Source organism: Bombina bombina, chromosome 4 (genome assembly GCF_027579735.1).
Source record: "Bombina bombina isolate aBomBom1 chromosome 4, aBomBom1.pri, whole genome shotgun sequence".
Lineage (NCBI taxonomy): Eukaryota > Metazoa > Chordata > Amphibia > Anura > Bombinatoridae > Bombina > Bombina bombina.
In genome coordinates, this window is record NC_069502.1 from 76,273,134 (window position 1) to 76,290,975 (window position 17,842).

Consider the following 17,842-nt stretch of genomic DNA (forward strand, 5'->3'; position numbering starts at 1 on the left):
ACTGGGCCATGGAGAAGACCGGCCATCACCTGCACTTGTGGGCAGATATATCCAGTGGTATTAACTCCTTATCCTTGGACTCCCTCTGGTGGGACGAGGATATCGCTGGTTCCAGACGAGCCTGGGTATCTACCGGACGACTATTGGATCCGGTCTGCCTGAATTGAACTACTGTGAACTCTATCACGTGAGTAGTAATTTGGCTACACTCATATCTTGTACCTATTTTGTCTGATCTGCAGTATGTGGCGCCCTCTACATTTTGTTTTCTAATGAAAAATGTGTAGTAAGCAGCTACATACAGGGGATCCAATATATCTGTTGACCATCTGTACAATAGAATAGAAATATCACAGTATTTACTGGCACCTGAGTCAGCATAACCAATGACATACATCTCTGTTAATTTATAATGAATACCATTTCTTCTCAATGCCATTAAAACACAAGGTACAATGCATTGCCATTTTTGAGGATGACAACTCTAGTTAGCCAATCAGGAGTAGCATAGTGGATGTTTCCCCCAATCACGAAATGTCTCCTGTTCAGGAAGCGAACAAGAATGTTCCAGCTGTTAGACTACAACTATGTGAACATTTGCATAAAAATGAAGAGAGCTATTATTTTGCTATATCATATCCATTAGCAACAGATAATCCTGTAAATAAATGATTATTGCTTTTGCACTTTTGCATTTATATGGTGTAACATTGATTTTAGAGATTTATTTACGTATTATATTGTAATATTTTCTTTTACTTCTGGTTGTTCTGTAACATGATGAAATACCAGCTACAATACAATCCTTGTACACAAAACAACACCAAATACATGTAGCCACAAGATCAGAAAACTGAATTAAATTACCATATGATTCAAATATTTATATAAAAACATTTTCTTTCTTCCAAAGATCTTGTCCAATGTAGCCATCTATCTGTGCACCATCACTGTCGGCATCATGTCTTACTATATGGCGGACAGGAAGCACCGTAAAGCCTTCTTGGAAGCGCGGCAATCACTGGAGGTCAAATTAAACCTGGAAGAACAAAGTCAACAGCAGGTAAGGTGTCACATTTCTTTGACAATGCTTTGATATTTGAAAAGAATGTTTGCTGGTGTATTATTTTTGTTGAAATATGTGTATTTCGCATTTCACATAATTCATAATTGGCTACTGTCCATATTTTCAGGGGATAGTCACAGGTTTTGACTTCCTGTCTCGTAGTTTAATTATCTCTGAAGTCTGTCCCACATTGTTAAAATCCCCTGAGGTATGGCATGGTAGGGATGCCTGATTCTGGGAATGAAACACAAGGTCTATATTTGTTTGCATATTGTGGAATCTTACTTTCCTGTACTTTACATTAGAATAGCAGAATTATTTAATAATATCTCTAATTTGATGAATTGGCATCTGTGAATCACAGTTTACAGATTAGATATTAATTATTTAACTTTTTGTGCATATTGTGTGAATTAAATTAGTCATTTGGTAGAGGAGTAGAAAAGGAGTAAATAGAGAAACCATTGAGTGGGTGTGGTCAATACTGCTGTAAACTGCTTATTTGTTTGGTCTTCTGCAAAGTGTACCTTGAAATGTTTTTTAAACATTGATAGCTATGTGACTCACCATTTATTTCCCTCCATATAATAACTGCTAACAAAATAGGAGGATTCTGCTCACTGAAGTAGGATTTGCGTTGATAAATATGGCTTTGCTAAGTTTTTCATGAGAAATAACTGTATCACTATTTCACAAATTAGTCCCATAGAGCAAAGTGCTATGCAATAGTATTAATCCCATGTGAGATAATTGTAAGTAACATTACTATGCACAAAATACAAATAATAAACAGCATTGCATCATACAGTTGTGGATAGTAGCATGCATAATTGTATATTCCTTTCAAAATCCTTTAGCACAAGAACCTGTGTTGTGTTTGGCTTTGAGTTGTATCAGTATAATGACACTGACTGACTTGTGGTGTATGATGGGTGTTTTGTGTGATCCCTGTTCACAATCACAGCTGTTTTGGGAAAGCCTAAATATAATGCAGATAATTATTAAAGTATCTGGGTATTATGCAAATCAAGTAGCAAGTATTTACTTTGGCACTTATTGGACTGTTAATGTTGCTGCCTCTCTGATTGGTTCAAGGGGCTATGGGGGCAGACAATGAAATAGGGATTGGCTGATTGGCTTCCTGAATAGGCTCTATAATTTGCCCTGAGAAGACTGGCCCACTTTCCTTGCAATTTGTAGTGTTTTTCTTTTGTTTTGTTTTTAAACCCTGAATGTTTTAGGTTTGATGGTAGGATCCAGAATTAGAATTCTACTTGGAGTTGTGTTGGGGGTCTCTTGGATGCTAGGGGATCACAATATAGGGTATAGGTGTTGGGGTCCCTAATCCTAACCTTAATCCAAGACTAAGCCTTAGTCCTAGCCTTAGCCCTAAAACTAATGTTAACCATTGCCTTATCATATCTAATCAGAACCCTATCCCTAACATTAATCCTAAACCGCACCCTAACCATAAACCTCGTTTTATCCCTAGCCGAAGCCATAATCCTAATGCCAATGCTAGCACTAACTCTAACATGAATCCTAAACCTTACCGTTACCCTAGTATTATCTCTAGCCCAAAACATTATAATAAACCTGGTTTTATCCCTAGCCGAAGCCATAATCCTAATGTCAATGCTAGTACTAACTCTAGCCCTAATCTTAGTCCTACCACTATCCCTATCCTTTGTTCCTAGCTCTAATCCTACCCTAATTCTTAAATCCTAGCCCTAACTCTAACATGAATCCTAAACCTTACCCTTACCCTAGTATTATCTCTAGCCCAAAACATAATTCTAACCCTAATGTTAAACGTTTGCAATAACTCTAGCTTTAATACTAGTCCTAACACTATCCCTATCCTTAGTTCCTAGCTCTAATCCTACCCTAATTCTAATTCTTACACTTATTAACCCCTAATCTGCCGCCCCCGCTATCTCTGACACCTACATTATATTATGAACCCCTAATCTACTGCCCCCAACATCGCCGACACCTACATTATATTTATTAACCCCTAATCTGCCCCCCCCAACGTCGCCGCAACTATATTAAATTTATTAACCCCTAATCTTCCGACCCCAACGTCGCCGCTACTATATTAAATTTATTAACCCCTAAACCTAAGTCTAACCCTAAGTCTAACCCCACCCAACTTAAATATAATTTAAATTAAACAAAATAAATTTAACATAATTAAATAAATTAATCCTATTTAAAACTAAATACTTACCGATAAAATAAACCCTTAGCTAGCTACAATATAACTAATAGTTACATTGTAGCTAGCTTAGGGTTTATATTTATTTTACAGGCAACTTTGTATTTATTTTAACTAGGTACAATAGTTATTAAATAGTTATTAACTATTTAATAACTACCTAGCTAAAATAAGTACAAAATTACTTGTAAAATAAACCCTAACACTACAATATCATTAAATAAATTACCTAAACTACCTACAATTAAATACAATTAAATTAAATAAACTAAATTACGGGGGGGGGGAAAGAATTACAAGAATTTTAAACTAATTACACCTAATCTAATCCCCATAATAAAATAAAAAGCCCCCCAAAATAATAAAATTCCCTACCCTATACTAAATTATAAATAGCCCTTAAAAGGGCCTTTTGCAGGGCATTGCCCCAAAGTAATCAGCTCTTTCACCTGTAAAAAAAATACAATACCCCCCCAAACATTAAAACCCACCACCCACACACCCAACCCTACTCTAAAACCCACCCAATACCCCCTTAAAAAAACCTAACACTACCCCCCTGAAGATCTCCCTACCTTGAGCCGTCTTCACCCAGCCGGGCACCAGTGGTCCTCCAGAGGGGCAGAAGACTTCATCCGATCCGGGCAGAAGAGGTCCTCCAAGCGGTAGAAGTCTTCATCCAGGCGGCATCTTCTATCTTCATCCATCCGGAGCGGAGCGGGTCCATCTTCAATCCAGCCGACGCAGAGCCATTCTCTTCAAACGATGTCCTAACACTGAATGAAGGTTCCTTTAAATGACGTCATCCAAGATGGCGTCCCTTGAATTCCGATTGGCTGATAGGATTCTATCAGCCAATTGGAATTAAGGTAGGAAAAATCCTATTGGCTGATCCAATCAGCCAATAGGATTGAGCTCGCATTCTATTGGCTGATTGGAACAGCCAATAGAATGCAAGCTCAATCCTATTGGCTGATCCAATCAGCCAATAGGATTGAACTTCAATCCTATTGGCTGATTGGATCAGCCAATAGGATTTTTCCTACCTTAATTCCGATTAGCTGATAGAATCCTATCAGCCAATCGGAATTCAAGGGACGCCATCTTGGATGACGTCATTTAAAGGAACCTTCATTCAGTGTTAGGACGTCGTTTGAAGAGGATGGCTCCGCATCAGCTGGATTGAAGATGGACCCGCTCCGGATGGATGAAGATAGAAGATGCCGCTTGGATGAAGACTTCTGCCGCTTGGAGGACCTCTTCTGCCCGGATCGGATGAAGACTTCTGCCCCTCTGGAGGACCACTGGTGCCCGACTGGGTGAAGACGGCTCAAGGTAGGGAGATCTTCAGGGGGGTAGTGTTAGGTTTTTTTAAGGGGGGATTGGGTGGGTTTTAGAGTAGGGTTGGGTGTGTGGGTGGTGGGTTTTAATGTTGGGGGGTATTGTATTTTTTTACAGGTGAAAGAGCTGATTACTTTGGGGCAATGCACCGCAAAAGGCCCTTTTAAGGGCTATTTGTAATTTAGTATAGGGTAGGGAATTTTTTTATTTTTGGGGGGGGCTTTTTTATTTTATTAGGGGGATTAGATTAGGTGTAATTAGTTTAAAATTCTTGTAATTCTTTTTTTTCCCTGTAATTTAGTGGGGGGGGTTTCTCGTAATTTAGTTTATTTAATTTAATTGTATTTAATTGTAGGTAGTTTAGGTAATTTATTTAATGATAGTGTAGTGTTAGGTGTAATTGTAACTTAGGTTAGGGTTTGTCTTACAGGTAATTTTGTACTTATTTTAGCTAGGTAGTTATTAAATAGTTAATAACTATTTAATAACTATTGTACCTAGTTAAAATAAATACAAAGTTCCCTGTAAAATGAATATAAATCCTAAGCTAGCTACAATGTAACTATTAGTTATATTGTAGCTATCTTAGGGTTTATTTTATAGGTAAGTATTTAGTTTTAAATAGGATTAATTTATTTAATTATGTTAAATTTATTTCGTTTAATTTAAATTATATTTAAGTTAGGGGGGGTTAGGGTTAGGTTTAGACTTAGATTTAGGGGTTAATACCTTTAATATAGTAGCGGCGACGTTGGGGGTGGCAGATTAGGGGTTAATAAATGTAAGTAGGTGTCGGCGATGTTAGGGACGGCAGATTAGGGGTTAATAAAATTTAACTAGTGTTTGCGAGGCGGGAGTGCGGCGGTTTAGGGGTTAATATATTTATTAAAGTGGCGGCGATGTCCGATCAGCAGATTAGGGGTTAAAATATTTATTAAAGTGTTTGCGATGTGGGGGGGGGCCTCGGTTTAGGGGTTAATAGGTAGTTTATGTGTGTTAGTGGACTTTTTAGCACTTTAGTTAAGAGTTTTATGTTACGGCGTTAGCCCTTAAAACTCTTAACTACTGACTTTTATATGCGGTAGGAGTCTTGACAGGAGAGGGTCTACCGCTCACTTCTTCCAAGACTCATAATACCAGCGTTAGGCAAATCCCATTAAAAAGATAGGATACACAATTGATGTAAGGGGATTTGCGGTAGCCTCGAGTCGTGGAAGAAAAGTGAGCGGTACACCTGTACCTGCCAGACTCGTAATACCAGCGGGCGTTAAAAATCAGCATTGGGACCTCTCAACGCTGCTTTTTAAGGCTAACGCCAAACTTGTAATCTAGGCGTTTGGTTCTAGCTGCTGATTGGTGGCTGCATATATATACAGATTGTCATTGGCTCACCCAGGTGTTCAGTTACAAACCAGTAATGCATTGCTGCTCCTTCAACAAATTATATCAAGAAAATGAAGCAAATTAGATAATAGAAGTCAATTAGAAAGTTGTTTAAAATTTTATTTTCTATCTGAATCATGAAAGAAAAATTTTGGGATTCATGCCCCTTTAATTTACCAAAATATTTTTATTTTTAATTTTGCTTGCTCCTGTTTTAAAATTGTTCTTCTTCTCCAGAGAGACTGAAATACCTCAATTGCTTAAAGGGTCACTCAAGTCAAAATAAACTTTTATGATTCAAAAAGAGCATGCAGTTTTAAAACTTCCATTATCAAATTTTGCACAATCTTTTTATTTTTCCACTTTCTGGGGAACAAGATCCTACTAAGCATGTGCACAAGTTCACAGGGTATACTATACTAGTCTGTGAATGGCTGATGTCTGCCACATGATACAGGGGGCCGGAAAATGAGAGAAAAAATAAGTTATGCAATTTCACTGCATTGAGTGGTCCTTTAAGTGTTGTGAAAGTAAGTGACCCTGCAACATGCTACACAGCAATTGCTTAGATTGAAGCACAGGCTCACTTACATTTGTCACAGTAAAGGAGACCAGAAACATACATGCGGTATTATCCCTGCACCCTACTTGAGTCGTGCTTCGAAAATTACAGTAAAAGGGACATATGGCTTGTGATATGCTAGGGCTCTACAGCTCAGCGCTACAGCACAGAGCATACCACTGAACAGCTGATATAAAGCCGTGTTATAAAAAGTGGTGGCCGATCTCAATGCTAGCATAAGTGTCAGTAAGTAATTATGCTCCCTGCGCCATGCACAGAGCAGACCTACAGCCCTCCCAAATGTCCCTATTTGAGAGGGACAATCCCTGATTCTGAGCTCTGTCATATGCCCCTATTTGCAGACTTTCCCTTAGCCCCACCCACAGAGCAACAGACACGCCCACAAACTGCCCAGACACACCCACTGGCCAAGGAAACACACTCACAATCCCACCCTCTAACCACCCATGATCCCACCCTTCCCAACAACTCCAACCACAAAATGGTGATGGGCCCTCATCAACTGTCTGAGTCCCTGATACCCAGCCACAAATGTTGACGGGTATATGACCTACTAACCAGCACCTGCGAGTATGAACTGGGCATGTGCATATGTCAGCTGTATAGTGTTTTTTTATTGCACCAGCATGTCCTTTTAAATCATTTTACAATTTAACATTTTGCAATGCAGAACAATGTTCATGATACATACTATACATATAGGGCTAGATTACAAGTGGAGCGCTAAATTATCACGCTCCCATAAACGGGCACGTTTTCCCACTTGCAGGAGCCAAATAATTAACCAGCCATTACAAGTAGTTTTTTTCTAAAAGTTCCCCAAATGCCCTCAAAATAAAGGGCATTATAGTTTTTATTAAAAAAAAATTAGCATTTTTTGTAATAAAAAAAACTGCACTAGGCCCTGGCAGTTTTGGGGCTTTAAAGTTGGTGGGAGTGGGGTGTTAGAAAGAAACGGCACAGTGAAAAGTGCCTTTACATAGAAAAGTGCCTTTACATTGCAGCCTATGGGAACTGTGTGTTCCCATTAAATATATATGTATATCCTTATATACATATATATATATATATATATATATATGTGTTAATATGTGTACATATACACATATATATGTATATAGTCACTCTCTGGACTTGAATAAAATATTACCTTTATTAATATGGCATAACGTTTTGGGATTTTTACAATCCCTTTGTCAAATGCCTATACATGATTCACCTCAGTGAATCTAAAAACATATGTTTGCATGAACATCCAGCCGAGTTTAAATGTATCTAAGGAAAACCACAAACTCCACAGGCGTCTCACGTGTATGACGTCATCACGTAACGCCACGCATGGAGAGCGGTTACCCTGGTAACCATGTAACCAAAGCGACGCACACACAGGACAGTTAAATGCTGTACGTAGCCACAATAAACACACCCCTACTGGCAACCCCAGCCTCCTTATAGACTCCACAAATGTGACGCCCCCGGGGGTGGAGGTCCAATGTTAGGATGAATTTCATGGCAATGTATCATGCCAAACCCGCTCACAGCGGTTATACACTTTAAACATTATATGTATGTACATTGCCATTAGTACCTAACACAATGTGCTTACAAATCAACATAGCAACATTAATGTGCATCTAGCCACTTATATATATACACATTTAGACCTATATCCTAATGCCAATTGATGAATGGTAGAAACCAGTGAGATTCTACTAGATCGAACAATCATGTACAATCCTGCTGGTATGTCCATCTGTCTGGATGAATCAGTTGCCATAGAAAGGACTATAATCCATAAATGTATTTAGGCCTTTGGGTGTTACTGTGTCCAAATCATGAATCCATCTTGACTCTCGACGTAAGAGTAATTTACCCCTGTTGGGAGGCTGGGGTTGCCAGTAGGGGTGTGTGTATTGTGGCTACATACAGTATTTAACTGTCCTGTGTGTGTGCGTCGCTTTGTTTACATGGTTACCAGGGTAACCGCTCTCCATGCGTGTAAGAGCGTGAGTGGCGTTATGTGATGACGTCATACACGTGAGACGCCTGTAGAGTTCGCGGTTTTCCTAAGATACATTTAAACTCGGCAGGATGTTCATGCAAACATATGTTTTTAGATTCACTGAGGTGAATCATGTATAGGAATTTGACAAAGGGATTGTAAGAATCCCGAAACGTTATGCCGCTTTTAATAAAGGTAATATTTTATTCAAGTCCAGAGTGCCGTTTTTTCTACTTGCTACATTTCTACATTTGGATGAGCACCCTGGCATTCATTGGATTTAAGAAGGACTGTGCTTATCCTGTTGGGACTTTGATACTATTTATATAGTCATATACATATATATTTAAAAATGCTGCTCTCGCTGCACTGCTTACCCCCTTCACTGCACGAGGTTCTGATGCGTCTTTGAAGGCATTGCAATTAACTTGTAATATCACACACGCAAGCGATATTTAGCGCTCCACTTGTAATCTAGCCTATAAAAAATAATTATTCATTGCATTCTGGTAAATGTATGTTTGCTGTTGCAGGGACATTAGTAAATAACACACAGTGCTTTATTAATTAATTGTGAATAGAATTGAATAAAATCTGGGTTTGCTCCAGTAACTCACAATCTCCTTTGTATTTCTTGTGAATTTTGCTGTCCATTGCTAATATTACACCAGCTGTTGTGTGTGCCAGGGTTGCTAAGAGAAGCAGAGCGTTCCATGTTATCTCCCAGATAATGTGGGTAACAAATTCACCACACAAGGCAGGCACACAATACACAGTATGCTTTGCTGACCAGCTTTTATAGTCACTGCTGTGTACAACTGAACATTTTACAACAAGACAATCAATTATTTATTATCATTTTCTTGTTTTGCTGAGGCTATGGAGTGGTTATCTGTAATTTATACTTAAAGGGACACTGTGCTGCATTTTTCCCTTTAAATGGACATTGTAGTTTAACATTTCCTCCTTTAACCCCTTAACGACTGAGGACGTGCCAGGCACGTCCTACATGGGGTGTTAGTTAGTAACCAAGGACGTGCCTGGCACGTCCTCTGGGGTTTCAAGCGGTGGTGTGATCGCTTCCAGGCGCTTTCAAGGTATTCCAGTGATGCCTCGATATTGAGGCATCAATACAATACCTTTTTTACCCACCGATGCAGAGAGGGCCACTCTGTGGCCCTCTCTGCATCAGCCAGTGATGGTGCTGATCGTTGGTGGGTGGAAGCCATTGCAGGGAGGAGGGTGGGCAGCCCATCGCTGGTGGAAATAGGACAGAGGGTGCGGGATCGTGTGCAGGGGCACTGGGAGAGCGCGTGGGCGGGACCGCTACACTATGAAACATAAAATATGCAATTGATATTGAGGAAGGGTGGGGGGAATAAATATTATCCAAGGGATCTGGGAGGGGTGAGGGTAGCTACACTACAGAACAATTTGTATTAAAAAAAAAAAAAAAAATTATGGCAAACTGGGTACTGGCAAACAGCTGCCCCCAAGATGGGTGCAAATAGGTAGCGGAGGGGAGGGTTAGAGAGATGGTTGAGGGGGATCAGGGAGATTGGGGGCTAAGGGGGGATCAATCACTGCTGAATATATATTTAAAAAAAGAAAAGAAAAAAAAAGCCTTTTATTTTAGTACTGGCAGACTTTCTGCCAGTACTTAAGATGGTGGGGACAATTGTGGGGTGGGGGAGGGAAGAGAGCTGTTTGGGAGGGATGTGTCAGGTGGGAGGCTGATCTCTACACTAAAGCTAAAATTAACCTTACAAGCTCCCCACAAGCTACCTAATTAACCCCTTCACTGCTGGGCATAATACACGTGTGGTGCACAGCGGCATTTAGCGGCCTTTTATTTACCCAAAAACAATGCCACAGCCATATATGTCTGCTATTTCTGAACAAAGGGGATCCCAGAGAAGCATTTACAACCATTTTTTCCATAATTGCACAAGCTGTTAGTAAATAATTTCAGTGAGAAACCTAAAGTTTGTGAAAAAGTTTGTGAAAAAATGAACGATTTTTTTTATTTGATCGCATTTGGCGGTCAAATGGTGGGCCTAGATCAATACTTTAGGTTGTCTACTAAAAAAAATATATACATGTGAAGGGTTATTCAGGGATTCCAATGTAACTATCGCTAATTTCGAGAAAAAAAAAATTGGTAAATAGCAAAGTGCTACTTGTACGTATTGCCCTATAACTTGCAAAAAAAGCAAAGAACATGTAAACATTGGGTATTTCTAAACTGAGGACAAAATGTAGAAACTATTTAGCATGGGTGTTTTTTGGTGGTTGTAGATGTGTAACAGAATTTGGGGGTCAAAGTTAGAAAAAGTGTTGTTTTTTTTTAAATTGTTTCATCATATTTTATATTTTGTATAGTAAATTATAAGATATGATGAAAATAATGGTATCTTTATAAAGTCCATTTAATGGCGAGAAAAACGGTATATAATATGTGTGGGTACAGTAAATGAGTAAGAGGAAAATTACAGCTAAACACAAACACTGCAGAAATGTAAAAATAGCCCTGGTCCCAAACGGTCAACAAATGAAAAAGTGTTCTGGTCACTAAGGAGTTAATATTTTTCAAATGATCCATCTGCCAGAGTTTGTTTATTGTTTGCAAATAGCTAATTTAACTTTGTTTTGTCATTTGAAATAGATGCTTTTACCTTTTGAAATGATCAAATATACAGAGAATATGATTACTACAGTATTCTCTTTAGGAAAGCTATGTAAAAAAAAGAGGCAGCAAAATAATTCAACCTCTCAATGGGAAGTAGAAGAGAGAATTTTTTTTTTTTTTAAATCTTAAATAGCTGATTTTGCTCATTTATTCCCCCACATCCATAATTTACATTTAAATACCTTACTATTGACCTTTGTGTCTAGAAGCAGATAACTGCTCTTTCTGCAGGCTCAGCCCATTTAGGGCCAGATTATGAGTGGAACGCAATAGAGTGCGCTTCCTTAGACTCCAATAGGATCCCCGCTCTCATGTCATCAGATACGGCATGAGACCTTAGCGCAGCAAGGGGGTAAGTCATGCAACGATGGACAGCAAATTGAAATATATATGTGTCCACCTAGGTATGTTATTTAACAAAGGATATTAACCCCTTGAGTGCTAATGTCGGCTCTGAGCCGTCACAGAGTTTCCCACTCTGGTGCTAATGATGGCTCAGAACCGTCACTAGCACTCTCCCACCTTGAGGGAGATCTGGGGGCTCCCACCCGCTCCTACCCCAGCAATCGAGCCTGCATAGTGAGAGGCATCGCCAGGGCTTCACGTTATGTGCGTAACGTCACACGCAATGACGTCATGACGTCACCACGCAACTTTATTTATACTTAACAATGTTAAGTATAGGAGCAGGGGGCATGCTGCTTAGAAGCCTGTATCTGTATACGCATTGGAAAGGTAATCGCCTAACCTTTCCAACAGTGTAAGTCTTGGGGGTCTGTAAAAAAAAAAAGTTAAAAAAATTTTGTTAAAAAAAAACTTAAGCACTTTCCCACCTGGGTGCTAAGATTTTTTAGCACTCAAAGGGTTAAGAGAACTAAGTCAGTTTGATAATAGAAGTAAATTGAAATACCTAAAAAAAATGCAGACTCCCTCTGAACTTATTTTATGAAAATAAAACATGCAATCATTTATTCATTATTTATTCTGTATGATTTGTCTTTACATTACCTCTAAAAATGATGCATTATTCACTCTCCCTAGAGAGCTCAGAGCTCCATCTCTATACTTAATAAAGGAACATTGCAGTAAAAAATAATAATAATTATCCATATAAAAGAGCAGCAATAAACATGGTGGGGATTTAGTCTAAAAAAATAGTTGCAAATAGTGACATTTAAACTGAAACAGATCCAGCAGTTTTATGAGTGTAGTTCCTGCTCTTTTGTTCATACGCACACCCTACTAATTCTCATTGGCTGATAATTTACTGGATTGGCCTACCAGGATACCAGGAGATGTCCCTGCGGGCCGGAGTAGTTGGGACTGACCGCCTACAATTTAAGAGGGTGGTGCTACTGGTGAGGAAATGCAGTTGTATAACCTCTCTTTCCTCCTATTAACTATATATGTTAAGGTCAGAAAAGATATCCTTATAGTTTTATTTCTCAGACCATTTAGTAGCCCTCCTTTCAATGGTTTCTAGGGTCTTTTAACGTGACACAGTAATACAGAGTGACACACTGTTTTGAGTGTCTTCTCCAGATCGGACTATGGAAAATCATTGGCTCACTGTGTAGGGTGCCTGTATAACAACAATCTGGATTTTTTTTTTATTACAATCTAATTTAATTCTGAAATAAAAAGTATTGGGAGAATGAGTATCCCAGTAATGCCCTTGAAAATTGGGTGTGGGTGTGTACATTCTACAGACTCATGGAAAATAGGGCTGGTCTTCAAATATTTCCATGGCTACTTTTTATTCCCAGTCCGGCCCTGTTGGCTGACCATAAGTATTTGTACCTAACATCCAATGGGCATTACTAGGAAAAGTCTATCACCCAATGGGCATTAGCAGGAAGTACTGAAAATATACTGTGTATTATGTTTAAGCTAAATTGAAACAGCTCTTGTTCGTTCATATGGTTGCAAAAAAAATTTTTTTGTATATTGTCCTTTTAAAACTGCTGCTGTTTGCATGACCCAGCTATTTGCTTTACACTGATTGAGATGTAAAATTAATTTGTATTGTATGTATGGGGTACTTGTAAAGCTCGGCTAATCACCCGTAAGGGTCTCAAGGTGCTGCTCATTTTATCAACCTTGGAAGGATGAAAGGCTGAGTGGACCTCGCCAGGGATCGAACCTGCAACCCTTGGGTTGCTACAGAGCTCAGCCACAATGCCTTAGCATGCTGAGCTATCTGTCCGGTTTGTTAACGAATAAAAAAAAACCTCAGCATTAGCTATATTATTTTTTACAGTATTGTGAACGGTTACAGTCTGCAGTTGTCATTCGTGCAGTATATTGTTACTCTTTCCCTCTCCTTCTCTCTCCTGGTTATGCTGCCAGATATTTTGCCCACCTCCCTTTTTGTTGTCAGATTTGTACTCACGTCCCTTTTCTCCTTCTTTAGTTACTTACCCTGTGCCCTATTGCTGGAATGCGTTTTTTCAATGGTAGGTTGTAAAGCTCTAAACGGATGAGACAGTTCTGGTCTTGTAAACCTATTTATAATCTGAGGTAAAACAACTACAAAGCCACAAAATACATATTATTCTTGCTCAGAATAAATAAATAGCGTACAGGTGGCCCTCGGTTTACAACAGTTCAATTTGCGCCGTTTCAGAATAACAACCTTTTTTTCAGTCATGTGACTGCTATTGAAAAGCATTGAGAAGCAGTGCATTGATTAAAATAACCAGTAGGTGGAGCTGTCTGCTTATGTTGCAGCAAGGATATGCAAGCCAAAATTAATCAGTTTAACCAGACCTGAGCTATCAAGCAGATTTCAAAGGAACAAGATCTTCCTGTCTATAAATCAGTCCAGATTGGAATGCATAGAAAGAACGGTTTGCAGAAAAATGCAAGTAAAGTCTGTGTTGTGTTATTATTTTATTATGTTTATAATGCTGTTTAGCAAATGTTTTTGTTCATTTAACTTAGTTTAATTATATATTCTGTGTTGTGTGATTATTTTATTAGGTTTATAATGCTGTTTAGCATTTAAAGTCTTCATTTCAAAGCTTTAAAAATAATGTTTGGTGTTACTTATGACAATTTTGAGAGGGGCCTGGAACCTAACTCCCTCACTTCCCATTGACTTACATTATAAACTGGGTTTCAATTTACAATGGTTTAGATTTACAACCATTCCTTCTGGAACCTAACCCCTGCGTAAACTGAGGGCTACCTGTATTTTAAATTATATAAGTGCTATTCATTACATATGACAGTAATGAAAAAAGGTCTGATAGGCTAAAGATCTATTAAGAAACCTCATTAAGAAGTCACTAATATACCACTTTATGAAATAAATATGAAGGTTTTTGGAGTCATTTTCTGTTTTGGATTTTTTTGATACACAAACTAAAAAAGAAAATAATTTAGTAACAATTAAAAGAACTCCAACCAATTTTGTCATGAGCTATTCAACAATAAAATATACTTTGGATTAAAAAATGACTTTTTAAAAAAAAAACTTACGGCTAGATTACGAGTTTTGCGGTAAGAGCGGCTCGGTACTAACTTGCAAGTTATTGTCACCGCTGACCTCCCTATAGTGCTGCTATTACAGGTTTACAAAAACCCGGCGTTAGCAGGCAATAAGTGAGCGTAGAGCAAAATTAAGCTTCATACCGCACTCCAGAGCTGCGGTGAGCTGGTTTTACGTGCTCGTGCATGATTTCCCCATAGACATCAATGGGGAGAGCCGGCTGAAAAAAATTCTAACATCTGCAATAAAGCAGCGTAAAGCTCCGTAACGCAGCCCCATTGATTCCTATGGGGAAACAAAATTTATGTTTACACCTAACACCCTAACATAAACCCTGAGTCTAAACACCCTAATCTGCGGCCCACGACATTGCCGACACCTACATTACACTTATTAACCCCTAATCTGCTGGCCCCAACATCGCCGCCACCTACATTACACTTATTAAACCATAATCTGCCGCCCTCAATGTCGCCGCCACCTACCTACACTTATTAACCTATAATCTGCTGCCCCCAACATCTCCGCCACCTACATTACAATTATTAACCCCTAAACTGCCGCCCCTGACATCACCGCCACCTACATACAGTTATTAAACACTAAATAAATGCTTTATAAAATGAAGCATTCAAAGAAAAGATTAGCCTGAGAGTAACATGTAGATGTATTTTTTAAAGTTTTATTAGCTGTTTAAAGTTTGGCAAAATAAGTGTAATGTTTTAGTGTCTATAAAACAATGGGAGCTGCCATGTTGTAACTTAGGTTACCTTCTCTGCTGTGGCCAATTAGGGACAGTTAAAAATAGGTCACTAAAGTGTGCAGCCAATGGCTGTGTGTAGTATAACAGTGTTCTGCACTTCTATTTCTAACAGGAACTCAAAAGCTCACAATTTCAGAATGGAATTACAGAAAAAGGGGACAAAATAAATAATAAAAATATATTGCAGAATCTTTTTAAAATATACAATTTATCATTTTATATTACAACATCTCAAAGTGTTTAATGTCCCTTTAACCTCACTCATACCGCAAAACTCGTAATCTAGCCATTGGTTCATTTTGATTATAAAGCTAAAGTTAAGTGATGCTGGTCTGTTTATTGCTTTTTTATTACAATGTAAAGTATACCTTTAGACTCTTACTGATATCCAAGTACAGTAATGCTGCTGTCTATGGCATATGGGTCATTTAGTGATAATATAAAGGAATTTAGTCTTCTCTTTACTATATTAGACTTTAGACCCTTGTTAAATGTCACTGGGTGGGAGAGTACTTGGGTCACACTGCTGATGGAGTCATGTCACGTGGGACTGTGGATCTGTGGGAGCAACAGCAGAGTGCTTAATTTTTGACAGTCTCATAAAATGCAGGACGGTAGAACCTTCTCTAATTCCCATTTAAAGTCTATTTTACTATATTAAAGGGACAATAAAATCAAAATGAAACTTTCTCAATTCAGAAAGAGCATGCAATTTTACTCAAATTTACTTCTATCTTATTTGCCTTCTTCTCTTAGTAAAAAAGGTTGTTAAAAAGTATACCTAGGTAGGCTCAGGATCAGCAATGCACTGCTGGGATCTAGCTGCTGATTGGTGGCTGCACATAAATGCCTCTTGTTATTGGCTCACCTGATGTGCTTAGCTAGCTCCCAGTAGGTAATTGCTGCTCCTTCAACAAAGGATACCAGGAAAATGAAGCAAGGTTGATAATAGAAGTGAATTAGAAAGTTGTTTAAATGATATGCTCCATGTGAATCATAAATATTTTGGTTTCATGTCCCTTTAAATCTATTCCATTGTTGTTTAAAAATGTTCACTTCCTTTGTAATGATTAACCACTTAACCCCCAGATAGGGCTGCAAAGCATTGTGTATATGCAAACCCTATTTATCATATTAATAAAACTATGATATAATAATAAATGATATGACTTAGGATTTATATAGTAGATACTGTCTAACGATTTACTTGTATAACCTGCAGCGTAGCACAGCAGTAGAAATCATCCCTGTTTGTAAAGGACACAGAAGCGCCCAAGGCTTTCCTCCGCCACATCACCAGATACTTGTGTATCCATGACAACCGAGTAGGAATATGATTACTCTCCTGCATTCTACGCTGTACAAACCTTTGTAAAAGTGGCCTTGATCTGTCTGCCATTGAAATGACAGCAATATTTTCTCTCTCGGCCTTCCCCTCGTTGGAATTCCACCCCAAATGCAGCATGAGATGGGGATGCCTGAAAGTTATAAATATCTATTAGGTGCTTCTTGCAAACATGATAGCAGGTGAACTGCATGAAAATGTGCAGATTGTGAGCTGAATTTAATGTGCTTCATTTTCTTTCTAGAGTTAAAGGGACAGTACACTGTAAAATTGTTTTTCCATAAATGTATTTTAAATGACTTGTTATACCAACTGCAGAGTATAAAATATTTAAGAAATTGCATTTTCGGGTTTATTTGTGTATCTGAAGTAGCTGGTTTTGTGCTTTGAAACCACAGCCTATTACAATGGGTTGAGCTTCAGGTAATATCAGATCTCATTATGTTATCACTTTGTGTACACAGACTTGCTTCCTTATCTTATATTTGTCTGGAACACCAAAGCTCAATACATAGAGAGAACAATGGAAAATTATCATTTTATTACTTAACTATCCTGCACCCCACTGGGAGTGTAATCTCTTCTGCTGGCTGTGTTTACTTAGGCTTGTCAATAGCGTATACGCCAGTATCAAAACTTTCAGTATAGGTTGGGAAACCACAAGCTAAATCAGCTATTTCAAATGCTGAAATATGAGTAAAGGAGCTACTTGCAACCAATTTAATACAGTCTAGCAGGTAAAAAGGATCATTCGGAATAATTTAAAGGGGAGAAAGTTTTTGGGTGAACTGTCCCTTTAAATAATCACTGATGGAAGCAAATGAGAGGTTTATTCATTATACAGAGAGAAGTAGTCACATGATAGCTAATGTTTCTGTTGTATCATATATAATAATAATAACAAATATAATGTTATTATTACAGTGTACTTGATCACATTTTTTTCTTATGCCAAA

General features: G+C 38.3%; 1 protein-coding gene across 1 annotated transcript in view; it reads left to right on the plus strand.

Annotated features, from left to right (window-relative positions):
* Positions 1 to 17,842, plus strand: part of ADCY3 (adenylate cyclase 3) — a 413,132-nt gene that overhangs the window by 140,539 nt on the left and 254,751 nt on the right. Inside the window, 1 exon segment of the mRNA XM_053709517.1 lies at positions 914 to 1,063. Coding sequence (XP_053565492.1) covers positions 914 to 1,063 — 150 coding nt within the window.